Source organism: Lissotriton helveticus, chromosome 3_1 (assembly GCF_964261635.1).
Source record: "Lissotriton helveticus chromosome 3_1, aLisHel1.1, whole genome shotgun sequence".
In the NCBI taxonomy this organism is placed as follows: Eukaryota; Metazoa; Chordata; class Amphibia; order Caudata; family Salamandridae; genus Lissotriton; species Lissotriton helveticus.
Genome location: NC_136061.1, coordinates 1098409557 through 1098433232, shown reverse-complemented (window position 1 = coordinate 1098433232; position 23676 = coordinate 1098409557). Strand labels below are relative to the sequence as shown.

The window sequence follows — 23676 nt, the reverse complement described above, 5'->3', positions numbered from 1 at the left end:
GGTACTCCGGACTACAGTAAGCCTTTTACGTTGTACGTGCACGAGAAAGAAGGTTGTGCATTGTCAGTTTTGACACAGAGTTTTGGAGACAAGCAACGCCCATGTGCGTATTTTTCATCGACGTTAGATGCGGTAGCTAGAGCGTGCCGAGCTGTTTGAGAGCTACAGCGGCAGCGGCTGTTTCCATCCGACAGTCTGTTGGTTTGGTATTGGATAATACGTTGATTGTAATGGTCCCACATGCAGTGGATACGTTGTTGAACAGGACAAAGACACATCACCTTACTAGTGCACATCTGTCAGGTTATGAGTTGACTCTGTTAGCTAGTCATGTACACATCAAGAGATGTAATGTGTTGAATCCAGCTACGTTGTTGCCGATCTCTACAGAGTCGGATGTTCAAGAACAGCATGATTGTTTTCTTCGTACAGAGGAAGAAACTAAGGCTAGAGTGGATTTGAAGGATACTCCTCTTGAGAATGTTGATGGTACTTTATGGGTAGTTGGTTCGTGCTTTAAGCTTCCGAATGGTGAAACGACTGCTGCATATGCGGTCACAACTTTACATACAGTTGTTGAGACAGCGCGCATAGCAAAGAATTCAGCTCAAGCAGCAGAGCTAATTGCATTGATACAAGCGTGTATATTGTCAGAGGGAAAGCGAGTGAATGTATATACTGATAGCCAGTATGCGTTTGGTGTTGCCCATAGTTTTGGATGTTTGTGGAGAGAAAGAGGATTCCTTACTTCCCATGGTACGAAAATTCAGCATGGGCAGTTAGTGAATGAACTTTTGGAATCACTTACTCTCCCAAAACAGATTGCAATTGTGAAGTGTAGTGCGCATAAGAAAGTTGTGGATGATGTAGGTCAAGGAAATGCGTTTGCAGATGAAGTTGCGAAGGAAACGGCGAGAGACATCATGAGTCGAATGTATGTGGCAGGTCCTGCAAGATGGGTTGTGGAGAGAGGAATGTGTGAGGACACAATAGAAAGTGTGAAGTTGATTCAGGCTGAAGCGACTGAGAAAGAAGTAAGTACGTGGAAGGAGAGTACGGGTATGCTGGATGCGACAGGTTGTTGGGTTGAGTTGTCAGAACACCAGCGATGGTTGTTGCCTGATGCGTATGTGCTCCCAGTGGTTACGATGGCTCATGGAATGGCTCACATTAGTTCGAAGGGAATATGCAAGTTGTTGGCTCCAGTATGGCAGAATGCTGGAATTCCGAAATGTTGTGAAGCATTGTATGATTTATCTGAAGTATAATCCTGGCAAGGGAACTCCAACTCCAGCTGGTTATTTTGCTCCTCCGACGTATCCGTTTGAAGTGATACAGTTAGATTACATACACATGGAGAGATCTAACAATTTGAAGTATGTCCTTGTGGTTGTTTGCGCCTTTTCCAGATGGATAGAGGCCTACCCCCTAATGGATAATACTGCTTTGTCTACAGCCAAGGTTTAGCTCAAAGAGTACTTCCCTAGATTTGGTTTGCAGAGAATTGTATGGTCGGACAATGGGAGTGAATTTGTGGGTCAAGTCATGCAGAAAGTGTGTGCTGGAATAGGGATAAGTCAAAAGTTCCATGCTGCGAATCACCCTCAGTCAGCTGGACTTGTTGAATGTTATAATGGCACACTTAAGTTGAAACTTGCTAAGATTCAAGCGAGCACTGGTCTTACATGGCCAGATGCCTTGCCGTTGGCTCTTTTGTCAACAAGGACGACTGTGCATTCTCATGTGGGACTTAGCCCATATGAAATAGTGTTTGGTCGTCCAGCGAATGTTTGGAGTGTGCCTCGTCCCAAGAAATATAGTGACCTTGAGTACCCTATGTTGGTGGATTACTTACATGACTTGACTGCTAAATTACGTGTTCTTCACCAACAGGTCTATGACAGTTTACCGACAGCTACTACAGATCCAGGCCACTCGATTCGTCCTGGAGACTCAGTTCTTGTTAAGAACTTTCAGCGATCCAAAAACTTGGAACCGAGATGGACTGGACCCTTTTTGGTGTTGTTGGTCACTAGGACTGCTGTTAGAGTAGCTGGTAAAAAGAATTGGGTGCATGCCACCCATACTAAGAAAGTCCCGTTTCCCTTACCGTATGATCAGTGGGTGAGGGAGGGAATTGCTGATTCAGATTGTGAAAGGGTTCCCAGATTCGTTCCATTTAGTGATGCACATTTGACATGGACTCAATCAGAACGCGAGGATGATGATGTTCTGCAAGCTGCTGTGCCTCCGTCTCTGAGACTTGATACGACGAATCCGGAACTCCTCTTTAAGGATCAGACTGAGATCAATCTGAGATCGAAAAAGAACATTTGAAATGGACTAATAAAGTTAAATATTTCTTAGTGAAATACACCTTGTCAGATCAAGAGACTTTTTTTTTTTTTGCTTTTTTCTTTTTCGAGTCACTAACCGGACTCAGCTGCAGGGTCACGGTAGGAAGTTTTAAGGGGTGAGCCGCGTATTGACGCACGGTCTGTGGTTCAGGGTCGTTAGTGCGATCTTGGCGCACACTTAAGTGAAGAAGGTAACGACCGTGAGAAGCACGTTAGAGGATGGAGTCTTTTGGGTCCAACAAAGGTGTTAAGAAAGTTGATTTTAGTGCCAAAATGTGTACATTGATTCGTAACAAGTGTTTTTTGATAATGTGTTTTCTAATGCTTTTGAATATCACGATAGCTTGTGTGGGTTGGGTTTTCTGTCACACAACAGACGCTTGCATCTACCTCACAACCTACTCTTTCTTTTCCTACTGTTTCCCCACATGAGTTTCATACGTTACCTGAACATGAACAGACACGAAGATCAGAATTTGTGAACAATTCGTTTATACAGATGTTGCATCAGCATCAGCAAGTTGTAAATACCACGAACTGTTGGGTGTGTGGTCTTATGCCGCATACTACAGATAAGGGAATGCCATATTTAGTTTTGCCTTTTTCGCCTAATGGGTCAGTATGGGCACTCCAGTCGATGTTTATTTATGCGAATGAAGCATCCCCTGTGCGTTCCGTTAAGGATAATGTGAGTAACAATGCTTTGATACGGGGAATAGTCGATATGATTAGAGATATCGACGCGTATAATGCCATCCCCAAAGATGAAGTCTGAGCATATGTTGGTTGGAACAAGACAAGATATAGGATTAGTCTGACAGAGAAAGAGGTCTCCTCCTATTTGGATCGTACCCCACCGAGGTCATCTTTGTTTGCAAGGCAATGGTGAGAATCTGAGAGCTCAGTTTGGTAAGAGTGTGTGTGTTCACACCTACGTTTATACGTCCCAGAAATCTCCTCCGTTCGTGCCAGCCAAAGGCACGTATTTTGTTTGTTAAGACAGAGCATATACATGGTTGCCATCTGATTTTTCAGGCACATGTTATGTGGCGTTTTTGCTTCCCCCTACATATACAGCTGCTTTCGATTACCATAAGACGAGATTTGGTAGAGGTGTTATTAATGCGGAAGACACTGCCGCACAAGAAGTTGGAGACTTCTTTAAGGGTTTCTTGCCCTTTTGGGGTCCTATGGCTAATAGTAGGACTATTCGACAGCTTACGAGAGTGGTCGAGGCCACTATCAATGACACTGCAGGTGCCCTTAGTAATATTACAGCTGAGCTTCAAGCGGATCGCCTTATGACATTACAGAACTGCTTTGCTTTAGATATTAGACTAGCAGATAGAGGTGGGCTATGCAAATTGATCGGATCTAGTTGCTGCGTTTTCATACCAGATAATGCCTCGACAGTGTACCAAGCCATCTTGAGGTTACATAAGCCTGCTGAGTCTATACATGTAGACGAAGGGAACTGGTCGTTGGTAGGATGGTTTTGGGAACTGCTGTCCAAATGGGGATGGAAGATTCTGATGTTTCTTGGTATGGCTTTAGCGATCCTTTTCTCGTGTTGCTTATGCATCCAGTGTGGTCCCGCCATTTGTGGCCTTTGTGCTACGATCTGTGTGAGACCCATCTCGAGAGAAGCAAAAGAAAGTAAGATGATGTTACAGCAACACCTTGATGATCTGATGAGAATAGATATAGACCTGGATTCAGATTGACGTGAGTTTGGGTCATTGCCTACGTAATGGCAAAAGGAGGGACTGAGGTTCCGTGGTTTTCGGGGCCGGACTCCATTTTGTTTTTGCATTGCTCGAGACGCCATTTTGTGTTGCCCTCACGTAGGCCTAGGTAGTAAACGAACGAACGAAGTTGCATGGGCCTCGCTGCTCATGTACATTTAACATGGCCCTTTTCGACTTACGAGTGAATTGCAAGACGCTGACCCGGTCACCTGAAACTGACCTTTTGCGAAACCAGTTTCGTTAGCTGATAGCAATCTAGGAATCCAATCATTGTTCAGGATATCATTAGTTTTAGTTTCTTGCACATATCTTATCCTACTCAACATCTGAATTGCTCTTTCCTTTACGACTTTTCATTACATGGGTAGTGCTTTCAATTATGGGATTGTCCGGCTTTTGGTAATCGAATTTGGGACAGTCCTAATAATTAACTTGTGGGTTGGTACGATGTAAAGTGAGCTTTTTGGAATGTGATAATGTACGTAAAATGTGTTTCATTGGTCAGAATTTGTAATGGGTTGAAACTGTGCATATAAGAAGATGTCATGCTCTACTAAAATTGAGCAGGTTCCTGAGTTGTACACCGTGTTGTATTGCTTGGTTCACTGTTACTAGCTGCAGCTAATAAATTGATCTCTGACGCCAACCAGAAGTATTCCGTGTCTCTGTAGTCTAAGACAGGAGAAACTCGAAGACTTCGGGTGTGTCCCTGGCACCGCTGGGTTCTAAGAAAACCCGGTTCTTCAGTTGCAGCGTGTGGCGTGCAGCAGTGTGGGGTATGCAGCAATGTGAGGCATGCAGCAGTGTGTGGCGTGCAGCAGTGTGAGGCGTGCAGCAGTGTGTGACGTGCAGCAGTGTGTGGCGTGCAGCAGCGTGAGGCGTGCAGCAGTGTGAGGCATGCAGCAGTGTGTGGCGTGCAGCAGTGTGTGGCGTGCAGCAGTGTGAGGCGTGCAGCAGTGTGTGGCGTGCAGCAGTGTGAGTCGTGCAGCAGTGTGAGTCGTGCAGCAGTGTGTGGCGTGCAGCAGTTTGTGGCGTGCAGCAGTGTGAGGCGTGCAGCAGTGTGAGGCGTGGAGCAGTGTGTGGCATGCAGCCGTGTGTGGCGTGCATACGTGTGTGGCGTGCATACGTGTGTGGCGTGCAGCAGTGTGAGGAGGTCAGCAGTGTGTGGTGTGCAGCAGTGTGTGGCGTGCAGCAGTGTGCAGCATGCAGCAGTGTGAGTAATGCAACAGTGTGCAGCAATGTGAGGCGTGCAGCAGTGTGAGGCGGGCAGCAGTGTGAGGCGTGCGGCAGTGTGCAGCATGCAGCAGTATGAGTAATGCAGCAGTGTGCGGCATGCAGCAGTGTGAGGCTTGCAGCAGTGTGAGGCGTGCAGCATTGTGAGGCGTGCAGCAGTGTGAGGCGTGCAGCAGTGTGAGGCGTGCAGCAGTGTGAGGCGTGCAGCAGTGTGTGGCGTGCGTGGCGTGCAGCAGTGTGTGGTGTGCAGCAGTGTGTGGCGTGCAGCAGTGTGAGGCGTGCAGCAGTGTGTGGCGTGCGTGGCGTGCAGCAGTGTGTGGCGTGCAGCAGTGTGTGGCGTGCAGCAGTGTGAGGCGTGCAGCAGTGTGTGGCGTGCAGCAGTGTGAGTCGTGCAGCAGTGTGAGGTGGGCAGCAGTGTGAGGTGGGCGGCAGTGTGAGGAGTGTGGCAGTGTGCCGCATGCAGCAGTATGAGTAATGCAGCAGTGTGCGGCGTGCAGCAGTGTGCGGCGTGCAGCAGTGTGAGGTGGGCAGCAGTGTGAGGTGGGCGGCAGTGTGAGGAGTGTGGCAGTGTGCAGCATGCAGCAGTATGAGTAATGCAGCAGTGTGCGGCGTGCAGCAGTGTGCGGCGTGCAGCAGTGTGAGGCATGCAGCAGTTTGTGGCGTGCAGCAGTGTGAGGTGTGCAGCAGTGTGTGGCGTGCAGCAGTGTGAGGCGTGCAGCAGTGTGTGGCGTGCAGCAGTGTGTGCGTGCAGCAGTGTGTGGCATGCAGTAGTGTGTGGCGTGCAGCAGTGTGAGGTGTGCAGCAGTGTGAGGTGTGCAGCAGTGTGTGGCGTGCAGCAGTGTGTGGTGTGCATCAGTGTGTGGTATGCAACAGTGTGAGTAATGCAGCAGTGTGAGGCGTGCAGCAGTGTGAGGCGGGCTGCAGTGTGTGGCGTGCAGCAGTGTGTGGCATGCAGCAGTGTGAGGCGTGCAGCAGTGTGTGGTGTGCAGCAGTGTGTGGTGTGCAGCAGTGTGAGGCGTGCAGCAGTGTGTGGCATGCAGCAGTGTGTGCGTGCAGCAGTGTGTGGCGTGCAGCAGTGTGTGGCGTGCAGCAGTGTGAGGTGTGCAGCAGTGTGAGGTGTGCAGCAGTGTGTGGCGTGCAGCAGTATGTGGTGTGCATCAGTGTGTGGTATGCAACAGTGTGAGTAATGCAGCAGTGTGAGGCGTGCAGCAGTGTGAGGCGGGCAGCAGTGTGTGGCGTGCAGCAGTGTGTGGCATGCAGCAGTGTGAGGCGTGCAGCAGTGTGTGGTGTGCAGCAGTGTGTGGTGTGCAGCAGTGTGAGGCGTGCAGCAGTGTGTGGCGTGCAGTAGTGTGAGGCGTGCCGCAGTGTGTGGCGTGCAGCAGTGTGTGGCTTGCAGCAGTGTGAGGCATGCAGCAGTGCATGGTGTGCAGGAGTGTGTGGCATGCAGCAGTGTGAGGCGTGCAGCAGTGTGAGGCGTGCAGTCGTGTGTGGCGTGCAGCAGTGTGTGGCGTGCAGCAGTGTGAGGCGTGCAGCAGTTTGTGATGTGCAGCAGTGTGTGGCGTGCAGCAGTGTGCAGCATGTAGCAGTGTGAGTAATGCACAAGGTGCAGCAGTGTGAGGCATGCAGCAGTGTGAGGCGGGCAGCAGTGTGAGGCGGGCAGCAGTGTGAGGCATGCGACAGTGTGCAGCATGCAGCAGTATGAGTAATGCAGCAGTGTGCGGTGTGCAGCAGAGTAAGGAGTGCAGAAGTCTGAGGTGTGCAGCAGTGTGAGGCATGCAGCAGTGTGAGGCGTGCAGCAGTGTGAGGCGTGCAGCAGTGTGAGGGGTGCAGCAGTGTGTGGCATGCAGCAATGTGTGGCGTGCAGCAGTGTGTGGCGTGCAGCAGTGTGAGGCGTGCAGCAGGGTGTGGTTTGCAGCAGTGTGACGTGTGCAGCAGTGTGAGGCGGGCAGCAGTGTGAGGCAGGCGGCAGCGTGAGGCGGGCGGCAGTGTGCAGCATGCAGCAGTATGAGTAATGCAGCAGTGTACGACGTGCAGCAGTGTGAGGCGTGCAGCAGTGTGAGGCGTGAGGCGTGCAGCAGTGTGAGGTGTGCAGCAGTGTGTGGCGTGCAGCGTGCGGCAGTGTGTGGCGTGCAGCAGTGTGTGGCTGCAGTATGCAGCAGTGTGTGGCGTGCAGCAGTGTGTGGCATGCAGCAGTGTGTGGCGTGCAGCAGTGTGTGGGGTGCAGCAGTGTGAGGCGTGCAGCAGTGTGTGGCGTGCAGCAGTGTATGGCATGCAGCAGTGTGAGGCGTGCAGCAGTGTGAAGTGTGCAGCAGTGTGAGTAATGCAGCAGTGTGCAGTATGCAGCAGTCTGAGTAATGCAGCAGTGTGAGGTAGGCAGCAGTGTGAGGCGTGCGGCAGTGTGCAGCATGCAGCAGTCTGAGTAATGCAGCAGTGTGAGGTGGGCAGCAGTGTGAGGCGGGCAGCAGTGTTAGGCGGGCAGCAGTGAGAGGTGGGCAGCAGTGTGAGGCATGCAGCAATGTGAGGCGTACGGCAGTGTGCAGCATGCAGCAGTATGAGTAATGCAGCAGTGTGAGGCATGCAGCAGTGTGAGGCGTGCAGCAGTGTGAGGCATGCAGCAGTGTGTGGCGTGCAGCAGTGTGTGGCGTGCAGCGTGCAACCGAAAGTAATAATGAAAAGAGGGTTGCTGTGCTGGAGTAAGCGGTTGGGCAGAAGGAACGCAAAGCACAGAGAGGGTGAACGACTAGACAATGAACAGAGGTGGAGAGGAATGAGAGAAGGAAAACGATGGGACACGGGGTATTGGTGAGTAAAGAGAATGGAAGAGAATTGTGCCCTGGATGGAAGTATTTCGGTGTGCTTGTAATAAAAGTTTTTTGCAAATGGCGCATACGTACGGGATGTAGCGTGATAGTGTAACTTAGAAAGTTTCACGTAACAAGCTTTTACCAAAATTCCCAACAATATGCTGGGTATCCTGATGCAATTTAAATGTTAGCTGTGCCAGGACAGAAGGTGGCCCACAAATACTAAATATGAGGCAGCAGTTCATCTTCCCGAGATGGAACCTTCTGGAACGGTAAGGGAGGTGAAGAAGCGGAGTTGAGCTATTGGCCATGAGAATCAATGGTAGCGGTCCTCCAGCTGTTGCAGCTGTCACACTTCCTTAGGAGACGGAATTGTGTAGTCTAAATCTTCCAGGCAGTGTCAGCAGAGAGGCCACAAGTTGAATGTGCATTAAGTGATAAAATACAATGCAACTAAACTGTGCACCGGAAAGAGGTGAAAACGAAAGGGGTTTAAGGGTGCAAAGCAACCATTTAAAAGAAGCGCACGCGCGCCTCGCGCTAAAAGTAAATAGGCTCTCGGCATTGCTGTGGCGGGGGCGGGGCTGGAGCACATTCCTTTGAAGTGTGATGGGGAGGGGGGGAGCGGCAGCTTTGAAGTTTGGTGCGAGGAATAGACAAATGGTGGTTTGTGACAGGTGGTTTGTGCACACGCATAGATCACATAAACTGTGTCTAATCCGCCGTTTTGGCAGACTTTTCAGACCGCTTACTAGAAATCTCGACAAACAAGCATTGCTAAAGCAATGCTTTAGGTCGAGACCTAAAAACATGGGGGTGTCAACCTACAGGAGTGCACAAATATGTTTATTGGGAATAAAAGATGCAACCCACTTTAGTACTTTACTTCTTACTTGTGAATACCTGATGGGCAATGGGGAAGGAATACCTCTGACAGATCTTGGGCAATAACAGTGTCCTGACTCCCTCTACCAAACCATTGCACTTGTAACGTATTACTTCGTACTACTTTACTCAATTTTGAACGGTGGGATCTGTCAGCCGATCAGAATGCTCGCTTTGCTGGCTATATTTAATATTACAGGTATGCCAAAGGGGGCATTCTGTGGCTGGCCAGCGTCCAACATCTGTAACTTGAGCAAGATAAGGAGCACTGCCGGTTTCTGACATGCATACTAGGGTGATGAAAATGGCTTCATCCTCCCATGGCACTGATTGTGTCTCTATTAATCGAGCTTCCTGTACACATATTATAGAAAAGTGAAAACAAATGCTGTTTACTTTTCTTTGAATGATGTGGGTTCCTTCACCAACAGCAAGGGGAAAAGCCCCGCCGGCCACCGATGTGCCAGCAGCTCCATCTGAAGAGGCACACGAGCACCGGGGGAGGATTGAGCACATTCAGGGGAGGCTGCTCATGCTACGGCAGTGCTCCCTATTTTGGGGGTGTGAGGGGGGGCAGCTTTATTGGCCTCAACTGCATGGCAACAGACGCTATTAATGACCTCCCTCGATATGGATCTTAGGCAGTTTAATTAACAGCTGTGAATGGGATTTTGAGAGATCTATTGAAGACATTTAAGTGGCACAGGACCCATAACAGCTAAGATAGGATGTCTTCTCCAACATTCCATTGTTTGTCTTCCTGAATCTCCCTTTTAGTTTAAGAAAGACTCCAGGTGGGTGGGATGATCTAATAACATTAAAGCCCGTCTGCCTTGTTTTAAACCAGTTGTTAAAGGCTTTTAAAGTCCTCGCCTGGGGTTCAGTCCTGTAATTCAGGAAGAGGACCTTTAACAACCATCACAGCCCTTGGTGGCAAGCTATAATGATACAACATTTAGTAGAGTATGTGTATTTTTTTAATTCCTACTAGTAGCACTTACTACAACTAGTTAGTAAAACTGTGATCATCATTGGACTATAGCTAAGAATGATGGTTCATGCAAGAAAGCATTACACTATATGTTGCACAGCAACTAGCAATCATTCTCTGCTGTCTGAATAACACATTTTATCAAAAAACCATTGAGGCAACTTTGTGTATCACATTGGGAATAAACTCATACCAATCAAAGCATGACAATGTTTGCCATTATGGCTTTGAATTTTCACTTTGTTTCCTTGCTTCTAATGCTGAAAAAGTTTTACATGTGTTTGTTAACCAGGAAATCCTATTATACTAGGACAACAAACTCCTCTGGACTGAATAAAAAATCACAAAGCTTATGATAAAACATAACAACAATCCACAGATTGACCACATAAAACATGACAATCATTCTGCAAAGCATACATTTATATAATTAACTTTCTTAGAAAGATTAGAGCTTATCAGGCAATAATAGTACACACTATTGTTTCTTCCTGTGGTCTTTCTTCTGTTCTAGCTTTTAAAATGAAAGGCAGTGCCTGCCTGATATACATTAGCTTATGTATTGCCACTAATACATCTTCAATACAATTGAATGTGACTGTGCATTGTGAAAAACATGAAATTACCGTTTGGAAGTGCAGGGATCACCACAAGTAGGGCATCTTTCACATGTGTTACCTGAAACCCCAGGCTTTGTGCAGACACATTTCCCACAGATGCACTCGCCTCGCCCGCTGCACAGTACTCCGTCCTCAGAGACACATGTGTCGACGTTGGTGGTGCAGTTGCAGTATTCACTAACCCATCCACTGTGGCATAGACATTCACCACACTCACAGTCACCGTGACCTGCAAAAAGAATTCACAAACTACTGCATCAAAATGTCATGCAGGGATTAGGACTGTGCTGCTATCAGCACAACAAAATGTGCCATGCTTGCAAAGGGTACGGGAAGCGCTAAATAAATATCTATAAAATACAATAACACATTGAACACTTTACAAATGGGGACTAAAGATCCATTTGGTGGCACATTATCTTTTGACACTTAATGACCTGCAAAGGTACACATTTCTTTGGATTTCTGGTGCATCTTGGAAGTGCACTTCCTTTTAAGCGGGTGTACACATGATCATGCGAAGTGCTATCATTCAAAGTGCAAGAGAGCCAATTACTGAGCTTGGCTTGCCTATTACCCCGTGTTGTATGTTGCCATCAGTGGAAAACAAAGGCATTTTTTGTTTAGATTTTCTTTGAGATTACATGAGGCTAGTGATAAACAAAAAACAAATCTGTGACAACATTACCAGCATAAACAGCTGGACACCATTAACTTTGGTCCAATGCCCAAACATTTGAAAAAGAAAACTCAACTGAGGACAAATCCATAGCTGACACAAAAATGGCATTTAGTTGAGTCACAAAATGTATTCAAACACACAACCCCATCATGCACACTAACTCCAAAGATAGGCTGACAATGCTTAGAGTTGTGCGACTAAGGTGGCTGACATCACAACTTAAACAATCATCATCAGTTTTCTTTATTAGGCAGCGGCGGCTCCCCCGCTAAGGCGGAGGAGCGTCGCCCTACAGGAAATATAAAATGATAATAACACCAGATTATTATCATTTTAATTTTCCAAACTGGCTCAGAGGCAGTGACTGGCAGGTCAGTGGATTTTTCTTCTTTTTTTTTAACCCTCTCTTCTCATTTCACCACTACAGTCCCGTAGAAGCCGCTACTGGTATTAGGGTAAATGATTGAAGGGGTAGAAGGTCTCCAATGTGTGTTACTGTTTCTGAAGCCCACAAAACATGTGATAAATGGTGTCCCTGTAATAAGACACATTAAATACGTGTCTATAATGACAAACATAGAGGTGCATGCCGTGGGCTCTATTTCTCTTTGGCCGGAAGCTTAAGCTAAGTGTGAACATTCTGTTTTTACAAAAGGGCGCGCAACGAATAACCCAAGTTGTGGATAGCCTACAATGCAAAAAGGGCAGTAAGGGTGGACATGTGAACGATTACACAGCGTCTTCATGGGCTGCAAAAGGTAGGGAAATGGTCAGACAGGCGAGACGAATGGTCTTTGTCACCCATCACCATAATTATTTCTATGTAGCTTAGGTTAGTCTCCCTGCTGCTTCCATAGTACCAACATCTGCAAAGTCTGGCTTCTCTCTCCTGTTTAAGCTTGATGCAGTGCAATCTTCCCTTCTGTTATCCATTGTTGCACTGACGTAAGAAACACCCTGTTGTGCCATGGAGGTGAAACAGACGCAATGGTTCAGCTAGATTCCTTTCAGACAGGTAAACTGTATGTATTCAACTTGTCACCGTAGATTAATCAATTCAACACTACGCAACAAATGCCCACATAGGCCACTCTTTTTCAAAGACATCAGATTGTGTTATTATGCACACTAATACTCAAATTATTAGACAATATTGCAGACGGTGCAGTGGTCAATAGTGATAAATTGAAAAAGTATACATAAGTGCACATAAAGCACCAGGGATGTACAGTCAAATAGTCTAGTGACAAAGTCCAGTAGAAATGATTTATCTTTGTTCAAACAAGTTCATGAAGGACAGACAATCCTGGGTTAATGTCGACATTTTAGCCACATACCAACAATGTTTGAGCCTCATCAAGGCAGGTGCTGTTTCTCTAAAATTTGTAATAAAAGAAAAGCGGGCCCTTCAATCAATCTATTCAGAATATGTCACAAAAGGTCACAGTTTTGGGAAGAGTCACAACATAGTTCTCTAAAGAATCATGCAGGTGAATCATGAACCAACGTGGTCTAAACTGACCATCCACCGATTTAGTCTTGTTGCACGTCATACTATAGGATCCTGCCAATAGAGGCTGAAAAAAATCATATTTCAGCTCAATATCAGTCTTCTCAGCCTACCACAGCCGTGACTAAAACTCTGTTCATCTAAGAATACTGAAAATATGTTGTGACTCTTCCCAGCACTTTCGCCTTTTGTGACATGGTCTGCATGGATTGATTGAAGGGCCTCTTTACTTTAATTACAGATTTATAGGCAGACAGCACCTGTCCTGATGAGTGCTGCACATTATTTGTATAGGGTCGAAACGTCAACATTAAACCAGGATTGTCCTTAATGGACCAGTTTGAAGAAAGATAAAGGATTTGTACTGGACTTTCAATCAATCAATCAATCAATCAATCAATCAGGACACTTATAAAGTGCACTACATACCCGTGAGGGTCTAATTGACACAACATCCCTAGTGCTTTTTGTGCACTTTTGAATATACATTTAACACTTATCACTACTGATCGCTGCTCCATCTTCACTATTATCTAATAATTTTGGAACTATGATGATATCACAATACAATATGATAAAAATATGATTAAAAGACAGAGAATTCATATTTCATTCTCACGTGCAACAGTTATGCTCAGACATGAGTCCTGTGTCATTGGAACCAAGCTTCCCACGACTGACAAGGCTCCAAAAGGCCAAAACTGGCCGATACATTTTTGGGATATGGTTCGAAGTGACCTGGCTCAGCATTTTGGGCGGACTGTTTCTATTGGAGCAGGACCAAGACTAATTTGCACATGACTGGGTCCTGTCTAAGGTGGCATGGTGGGTAAAACGTATGGACTGGGAAGTGGCAATGAGATTAATTCAAGCATTCCACTCATCACGGGCACTCTGCTGGGATGAAAACTGTACCACTGGGCTCTTGCTAAAATATTGGTATCTCCTGGTGCATAGAAATGAAGCGTTTCATGACTTGTGACTTTATCTCTGATTCAGTGCTTAATTTGAGCCAGTGGTTTCCGGTACTCAGCACCGGCACGTGATTAACAACACTGGTGCTTTCATGAGCACCAGCTAAGGACACAGAATCACAGGATGTTGAGCCGATGCCAAGACTCGAGCCTGGTTCCCTCACGCCGAAGTCGACAGCTCTGACCATTACACCACATCCTCTCCCCACTTTCATGGTCAGTAGTTGGTTCTCTATTAGGCAATGCTAAAAGGAGAAAAGGGCTGGTGCAAGCTGCTTCCTGACGAAAGCCCCGGGACTTGTTTGTTTTTACAAATTAACCACTGCGACACACTTAATAACATGACTTGAACCAAATCACACATCTTTCTGGGAACATTACTATTTGAAAATGTTAAATACATACCTCCGCACATAAGGCCCTTAAACCTCACACAGGAGAAGTCATCGCATTCACAGTAGGAGCCGTACACGCGGCCGTGCTCGGAAGGGTAGCAGACGCACTGCCCGCAGTAGCAGTCCCCTCGCCCGCTGCAGGAGTCGAGCCCTGGCGAGTCTTTGCACGTGCTCGTCATCAGTGTGGTTTCGTCACACTCGCAGCGGGGGCCCAAGTAGCCGGGATTGCAGACGCACACTCCGCACTCGAAGGAGCCCTTCCCTCTGTTACACTTGGAACTGTTCACCTCGGCTTCCTTCTGGCAGCGACAGCCGCATTCAGACTCGATTTCCATCTCCAGGGCGTCGCTCAGGCCCACGGGCTTTATCACGACTCGCCTGCTTTTTTCACCACAGGCTGTGAGGCCGATGGTCACATTGAAGGACACCTGAAAAAACACAAAATACGGACAAATGAAATAGAGACCGCCACATGTGGTTGCACAAAGAACTATATAATGTTACTTGTTAAACAATGTGCAGAAAACATCACAACAAAACCTACACTTGGTGCCTGTTGGATCTGTTTTGTTGGGATTTTGGTGTTCCATTAGGCTGTGGATTTTTGTGATTTTGTCAGCGAGTAAAGTTGATGGTTTGTTGCAAAATTGCCTGATATTATCGGGGGGCCAGATTTACAAAGAGTTGATTCACTTTAGGGCAGCAAGCTGAGTTGTTGAGTCGTGTGACCTGGAGAGAGTAGATTGGTGCCATATCTTTAAAGGGGTTATGCTGCTCTGCTCTCTTCCTGCGGTGGGACGCTTTCAGGAGTCATACTGCTGCTTTTGTGCTTCTTCCAGGGCGTTTTTTCGGCGTGAGATGGCCATGCTTGTCATTAGAAGGATGACAATATTCAAACCATGGAGAATATATTCTGAGGTGGTGTGTGCAGAACAGATTGTGTCTGGAAAGTAAAAAGGGAGCAGGGTGTCAAAGTGGAGTGGGAAGGTCTTTGTCAAGAGAAAGAAGCAGTAATCAGCCTAGGGATAGGTCTGAGTAGCCCATAGTGGTGACCAACAATGTAAGAATGTAAGAGAATGGAAATAGAGTCCCTGACTGGCTTGTGCAGACCTAGGGGTCAAATTTTTTCATGCACTCGGAGACCCTCATGTTTAAGGAAGATTTAGGTTACAGGTAAAAATTTGAGAGTAGTGCTATCTTTGATCACAGAGATGAAATTTGTGAAAGAAGCCAAAATCTGAGAGGTGTGCTGAAGAGAAGTGTGTGGCAGGGGTGTAACACAGGCCCCTGCAGCCCCCGCGGTGCGGGGGGCCCAAACTCTAGGGCCCCCCTCAGCAAAGCACTCTGGCTACAGAGCTCCTGATTGATTCCGGAGGGGGCCCCTCCACGTGCCTTGCAGGGAGGCCCCCCTCAAGTTTCAATAAGCCAGTGGTGTGTGGATAGTTTTGGGCATGGCTGATGCTGTAGGACAGAGGTTTTTAACCTAGGGTATACTGACCCCTGAGGGTTCCGACTCCTACTTAGGGGATATAGCTATATATAAAAAAAATACATTTCAAATTGAAACATTTAAAACGTTCTGGAAATGTGCAGGAATTTGAAACTGGAAGCAAAAAAAAAATGGTATCCTTAGCTTGATTCATAGAAGGAACGCAAGTACAGTGAACAGTAGTACGGAAAATTAATGGACTAAAAGCAATAATATGTACCTACAAAAAGCATATGTTAGGAGCAAAAACAAACAGCAATATCCTAAAGCCTCTTACATCTCTTTGTCTTTTATGAATAAATTCACATTTTGAAACGTTCCAAACTTCCCATTAAAATAAAAACTTCGATTTTTTAATAATATATGTATTTGATTGCTGTATACTTGTTTCTGTAGTTTTGTGTATTGTTTTAAGGCTAAAATCATAAAGGATGCTGAAGTGCGGGTCCCGGGTGTCCAGTAGTCATTCAGTGGGGTACCCTAGAAGTTAAAAGGTTAAGGACCGGTGCTGTAGGGTGAGAGGATATCCAGAAAGGATAGTGGCGGCCCTCTAAGTTTTATGACAGAAAGGAGGAAAATTACAACAATAGGTCGACTCAAATGGAAATGCAATCCTGGGCGAATAATGCCTCAATGATAAAGATATGCTTTATGTTAGAGAGAAAGTCAACATTTCCTATTGGTGACGACTTGATCTTCTGAATGATCATGTTTGCACAAGGCACCCTAGCTAATACCTGGCATATGTAGGAAGCTTGCTAATCACAGTATGCTACAACTATTTAAAGTCTTATGAGTTTTAAAGTACTAGTTATTTGCCAGACTCAACACAACAATGATTTTACCTGGGCATCAGAAAAGCATGACACAATATTTTAATGCTCATTAGAAAATTGGAATGTTGGGAGCTCCATTGAAAACAATGGAGTGCTCTGGGCTTATAATGGCTGGTATAAGCCCGGAGCTCGCACATTCCAATGTTTCTTTGTTCACAGCTCTGGATGTGAACAAAGGCTTCAGGGAGCCTGAAGGGATTCCAATCCCCTCACGCTCCCATAAGGCTTTGTTCTTTTTTGTTAGAACATTCTGCCCTCTAGTGGCAGAATGTTCTAATAGCCTTATAGCCCTTCGTAGCAGGGCTATACCGGCTATTAAAGTCCCTCTCCTTTGTTAACGCTGGAGAGGGCCTTTAATAGCTGGTATAGACCTCTACGACGGGCTATAAGGCTATAGTAAAGAAGCCTTCTTGTTGCTCTTGACATTTGACTTAATAAACTAGTGTTTGTAAGGGCTAGATGGACTGTCTAAGATTTATTACTGAATAACGAGTCCACTTGTGGAATGCTAGTTGGCTCTGTGATACGAAACAGCAGCATTTTGGTGGCCTATCTCCCACCAGATCATTACAGACATCGGGGGAGATTACAAAAAAAGTCACGGAACGCAGCGCAGCCCCCCGCGAGGCTGCGCTGCGCGACGGGAAGGAAGCAGGAGAGTGCCATGTCTTCCGAGATATGGCTCTCTCCTCCGCTTTCCCCCGCACCGGCAATGATTTCAGCTGCTGTGCGCCAGGCACACACCTTAGCACCACAGCACTACGGCGTGTGCATAAGTGTAGCATAGGTTTTGTATAGTATAATAATAATCCACAATAATCCGTATAGTAAGGGTTCCTGTACAAAATACTATGATAGGCACGATGCAAAGCTTTTCCACTTTGCATACGTGCTGCACAGGGCAGCACTCATGGAAAGCCGGAAAAGCACGGAGAAATTAAAGCATTTTTTCTGTTAGCGCCCCCTTTGAAGGGGCGTTCACATTTGATGCAAAACCATGTTTACAAATCTTTGTAAATTAGTTTTTGCGTCAAAAGACATGGGTGGTTGCATGTGAATACCATGTAATGCCCCCTAGGTGCAAAGTAACGCAAAGCAGTGCTTCGCGCTGCTTTGCGCTACTGAGAGGGTCCTTTCCAGCGCAAAACAAGTTTTTCGCTGGAAAGAAAATAGCAACAAAAATATTTCGCTGGTTTGCGGCACTTTTGTGGCGCTAAACAAGCGCAAACGGTTTGAAAATCTCCCCCATTGTTTCGAACCCTGGACATTTGTGTGTTAGCCAGGGCCGCTGGAATTATGCAGCAGCGAAGAGACAAATTATGTGGCAGGGTTGAGTACATTTTGCAGGAAGAACAAGACACATTAGGTGGCTGCTGCACATTTTGCGATAGTATTATTTCATTATTTTGTCAGTTTTACCCTGGTTAACACTGTCTAGACATTGGTTGCACCTCATCAGTATCAGTTTAACTTCCACATATAGCCATAAGCAGCAGAATGGTGGCCAGTCAACCTTTGTAAAAGGCCTTCCACTGTACGTCAATATGTGTTGCTGCATTCTTAGTAACTTTTGGAGCGTTTGAGCTAGAAACAACATTTTTGTTAAAATCTGCAAATTATGTAGCAGATGATAAACTATGTGGGCACAAGTGGCAAATTTGTAGTTATGCGAAAAAACATCACAGCCACAAAATCGCTTAATTTCAGTGGAGCTGTTGTCAGCTTATTGCATTCTGGGTATTGTACTCTTGTTTTGCTTACACTGAACTAATTAGACTAACACCTGGAATTAATGATTTGTAGGAAGATTGGAGACTGTGTCTGATTTGACCTGGAATGAGGTGGTAAACATAGCAGCGTTGATCAGCTTTCACTTGCAAAAGCTGGGTTGTGCCAAAAGGTGTTGTGAGAGTCATATCAAATCATTTGCGTTGTGGAGGTCCAACGCCTGATGATATATGCAAAGGAGATGTATGTGGGCTGGAACACTGCGAGAATCCCTAGGTTTCCCCGTAAAGATACATATACTAAATTCGCGTGACCTGGCACGAAATCCCTGAGCGGAAAGAAACATTATTAAAACAATTTGAATATTGTGTGATATTCTCATGTTTAATGTGCAATTTCTCTGAAATAACATATTTTACATGTTGATAGGGTACACCGTGAATACAAATCTCAGGCAAGACACTGCTGACTTGCCTGTGCACTGTGGCGGAGCACTTATGTGTCACACTAAAACCGTTTTTTTACATGAACGCGACTGATGAAATCATTGGTGCGCGACTCTTTGTAAATTTGGCACTGTAAACTTTTTTAGAATTCATCAGAACAGTGTTGCATCAGATTTTTAGCAAATCTGTGCCCAGTTTCATTCTATATATTTTAAAATCCTTCTGACACTTAAGAAATAAAAATGTGGATGTTAGCTCACAATGTACTTACTGTGTCTCCGACTTTGATGTGGGAACACTTTTTTTGGTGGGGCAGAACAGTGTTGTTGTGACAGATTGCAGTAAAGTCTAGATTGAGTCCGTCTGTGTCTCCTAACACTTCCATCTCCACTTCTGACCTCAGCTCCTGCAACAAATAGAATTATTGAGCTTGCGTGCTTTTTAGCCATCCCACATGACCCAATATCTTTTGCAGGCCTTTTTTCCATCATAAAAGACATCATAGACAACAAGCATTGGCAAAGCCAGTCACACCTTTGGGACCTATTGGCTTTGCCAATGTTTTTTAGCCATTATGTACAGCATCCCCAATGATGTGCAGCATGGCTTAAAGGAAATGAAGTTTAAAAACAGGCGCTGTGATGCAGCAGTTGCATCATTTTTTAGGTGCGCGTACCATGCGGGCACACCTGCAAAATGATGCAAGTGATTTTTTTTCTAATTGAAGCATAATAGAAGGCGAGCAAAGTGGAGGCCCGCGGTGAGGTCGGGGTGATGTTAGGTTTAATCAATGCAGGGGAATGAAAGCAACACGGACGCCGGGGTGGGGAAGAGAAGCACCAGGCGGGATAACACCGTGGAGCAAATAAGAAGCATACTAAGGATACAGCTAAAGAACACATGGACTCTCATGGGGTGCTTAAGACAAAAGCAAAAAATAGTTTCCTCAAAGTAAGCTGCGGAAGGAGACAAGTAGATTTGCCAAGCTCCCAACCAATGGTATACAATGGGTGAGTTCCATGTGCTCTTGGTAACACTACATTCAGCACATGCACTGTGTAGTAGGCTCAACCTAAAAATGTACTGGAACCTCAAGTGGTGCAAATCAATCAAAATAAAGACTTGCTTGCTACTCATGCTGTACCCCCAATAGTTTTTAGGTCTGAAGTAAGCCAGGACCTTTGAATTTTTAGAAAATGACATGCAGGATATATTTTTAGAGGCTTTCAGGCAGCCCTTTGTATTCGGTGATCTGTTGTGTCATTCTGAATTTTTGGAATTCCCACAGCTATTAACGCACCTTTCCAGAAGTTATCCCCGAAAATAATGGACAGTTCATTTTTCTCAAGAGAAAATAAACATATGTACGATTTCGCATGAGAAAAAGGAGGAAACTCACTTCCTATTTCTTCTTTTTTTAACTATAGGTAAAATATCTTTTTTGGTGGAACCAAAGATATCGCACTGTGTCCCCTATAAAGGTTTTCCCTTTCGCGTCCCATCAAATCACATTCTACCCTGGAAATGGGTCTACTCCAAACACTAGCAACAGAAAAACCTTTCACCATGAAAGGTTAATCTAGAGCACTCCTCTGGCGATATATGCCGTAATATGATTCATGTCTAAGATTGAATAAACATGGGATCATCTTAGAAAAGTCAACTGGTTTTTCTACCATTTTTTGAATACAGCGATTCGCATCGCCAAAGGAGTGCTCTAGATTAACCTTTCACGGTGAAAGGTTTTTCTATTGCTTAATTCTTTTGCACCTCTAGGAACAGGAGGTGAACATCTTCAGCACCCTAACCATTTGAAATTTGAATTACTCGGATATACCCGACTACCCCTGGAGTGCAGCGGTTCCCAGTTTTGTTATCTACTCCAAACACTCCCAGGTCAGGGTCAAAGAAGAGTTGGCAAGCCCCCAAAATGTGTAATTACCAGAGCTTTGACAACTTCCAACGGTTTCCTGATCAGACCTGGAACACTCACTTCCCTCCGAGGGAAAGAGATTTAAACGTTGTTATGCAAATCCACTTACACATTCACTTATAAAAGAAGTTATTTGGGCGTGTACGTCAATTTTAAATAAGTAAATCACTTTGTGAATCATCCCCTACCTGTCTTCCTCAACACAATAAACATAAGCAAACCGACACTTCTCTACATATGTATAATTACATAAATCCAGAGCAGAAACACAAACCACTTCCGCCTTGTCACCCTTGGAGGGGACATCAGAGAACTGCTTCAGCAGCTAGTGTTTCCCTAGCCAGCCTTCTGTTTGCATAAAGATATGATGAAACCAGGGGATTCCTGCTTCTTTACTAGCAAGCACACTCACATCTGAGAAGCCTAAAAACCACAAAGGCCACAACAAAAGCACACAATAGAGAAACCCCTCTAACTGCATACTAGGAAGTGCGTTCAAAATCATCTCCTAGGGAGGGCAGTGTTTCAACAGGGAGTTCTGCGGATGACAAATGCTCAAAACACTTGGAAACACTGAGCAGCAAAGTTTTTTTCCATTTGTCATGCTGGCAAATAGCCTAGTTCTAAACCTGTTTTATTTGACAAAATATTGTTTCAGTAACAAAACTCTAACAACAATTATCTAAGCAGACCCAGCTTGCAGGGCAACTATGCTTATGGGCCGAAGAGCTAAGAGTACCCTTCTAAGTCTGCATAAGTGGACGAGGTTCCTGTGTCTATCTGAGTAACACATACACCATACTAAAATGTTACTGTCAAAATGGTGCAAGTGAAAGACCGATGAGTTAAGAGCATTTAACAATCATAGACATTTTACGCCCACTTTGATTTGTAAAAGGAGACTCAACATAGAGCTTTTTTAAGACCAGAAAAACTCTAATACATGACCATGGACCTGTCTCGTACAAAAAAGTAAGTATCACTTTTTTCAAGAAAACAGTGAACAACTTCTAATAAACTCTGGAAACATCACTCAAAGGCTTAAAGATGAATCTACGTGATACAGATATGACATGATTGTGTCACAAGTCTGATCTTTCCTAGAATCTGATGCCCTGCTTGCAACAGGAGGCATGCTGATTAAAAGATGGAAAGACAGGAAGGAAGAAGGCATTAGTGGTGGTGCTGGGTCTCTGTGGGCAGTTTGAAGTCTGCACACAATTTCAATCAGGATGCTGAGCCCTGGCATCTGAAAAATGTTCAGTTCATAGAGCCATGGAGACTGTATTCTAGGCACACTGCCAATGCTAACTCAGTGTCATGACTAGTATGTTCAACCATGCAGTGCACGCGAATGCAATTTGAATCCATTGAAATTGGGTTACACCTAATTGCACATTGAATGTATTTGTGCGTCCCTAGTAAAATGGTTCTGCAAGTAAATCACATGCTACTAGTGTACCCGTAGCAGTCATTGTGGCACTCTCTTAAATAGAAGTTTTAAACTTGTTTCAGGTCTGCCAATTCTAGTTGGCGAAATACCAGCTTTGCCTGGCCCAAAACATCCTTTTTAATCCATACATTACATGTGTGCCAGTGCTTTCAGAATTACAGAAGGCGCCGCACAAGCGTCTGCAGCCCCTTCTGTAATACCGACGTGCCCCAGGGGCGCACAAAGCAGGCGCACATGCCTGTTGCGAACCGTGGGGCTTGTTCTGTAATACGAAATATTCGGATTCAGTTAGTACAGATAGAAAGGAATGCACCCTCTTTGCACTTTTTACTAGTAGAGTGTTGGACATTTTGAACTGATTCACAAAGGCATGACAGAGTATATTAAAGAGTACACCTATAGTTCTACTTCCAGTAAATTGCTTTGTCAATCAGCTCCTAAAAATATAGCACTGCAGCAGCCATGGTCCATGCAGGTAACAGCAGTGGGGCGGTGGGGCCATGTAAGGGGGTATTCCGAGGGACGATGCTGAGGGAAAATACATTGTTTATTTAATTACCCCTCTGCATTGTCCCTCGTAATCCCCTCTTACACGGCCCCATCGCCTCACCGCTGTTACCTGCATGGACCGCGGCTGCACTGCAGAGTAATTTCACAAGAATAGGCTCACAGAAGGAGGGTGAGAAGGTTGAGTTTGAGTTTAATGTATTTTTAGAGGGCACGTTCACCTGGCGGTTTCTTGGCGCTGTGGTGTACTGAACCTAGGGAGACAGAAAGACCGGAAGAACAGAAAGATCAGGGAGAAGTAAGGAGAAAGAGTTTATGAAGGGAAGGCTTGTGAGAAGAGAAAAGTTTTTAGCTCCTTTCGGAAGAGTGTGTATAGAGTGGAGGTTGAATACGGGCAACACATAGCTACGGATTGGACAGTCCCATCACAACTGCTTCAAACCATAGTAAGTGGGGCTCTTTCTGTTGAGTATCATTCAACTTTTCAGGCTATGCTTTTAGAAATAACAGAAAGCAACTTAGCTAACTAAATAAGGGTGGTATATGTCATATTATCACTTTATTATAAGAAGATCTTTACCCACCCAGTGCAACGGAAATTATCACTTGGAACCAAAACACTTTCATCCAATAAAATGCTTTCTCCTAAACATAAATAAATCCACATTTGTAAAGCGCACAATCACCCGCAAGGGTCTCTAGGCGCTGGGGGCCGTTGGGAAGATTAAGCAAGCTATTGCCCAGAGTCACATGGTGCTGGGCTAACCTGCCACCGGCGCCGGGGATCGAACCGTGATCCCCAGATTCCAGCGTCAGTCGCCCTGGCCGCGGCGCCACACCTCTTCCCTGACAGTTTGCCCCATACTGACATGGGCGATGACAGGTAGATACATATTCCTAAGTATGACTGCTTGCCCCATTCTGAAATGGGGGAGGGGGAGATGCCTTCTCCTAAGAATGACTTTTTGTCTCATACCTACATGGGCGGGATGCATGAATTCTAATAATGACTGGTTGCCCCATACTGCCATGGTTGGAAGGCTTCCTTATCCTAGGAATGACTAGTTGCCTAATTCTGGTGTGGG

The 23676-nt window shown here is 45.6% G+C and overlaps 1 protein-coding gene across 2 annotated transcripts in view; it reads right to left on the bottom strand.

Moving 5' to 3' along the window:
- The window catches only part of ITGB6 (integrin subunit beta 6), a 238631-nt gene that overhangs the window by 103303 nt on the left and 111652 nt on the right, over positions 1 to 23676 (bottom strand). For both annotated transcript variants that reach the window (XM_078681677.1, XM_078681676.1), the window contains exons 10-12: positions 18970 to 19104; positions 14210 to 14627; positions 10645 to 10867 (exon numbers count right to left, since the gene is read on the bottom strand). In XM_078681677.1, the coding sequence (XP_078537803.1) occupies positions 10645 to 10867; positions 14210 to 14627; positions 18970 to 19104 (776 nt within the window). The remainder of the gene's footprint in view (positions 1 to 10644; positions 10868 to 14209; positions 14628 to 18969; positions 19105 to 23676) is intronic.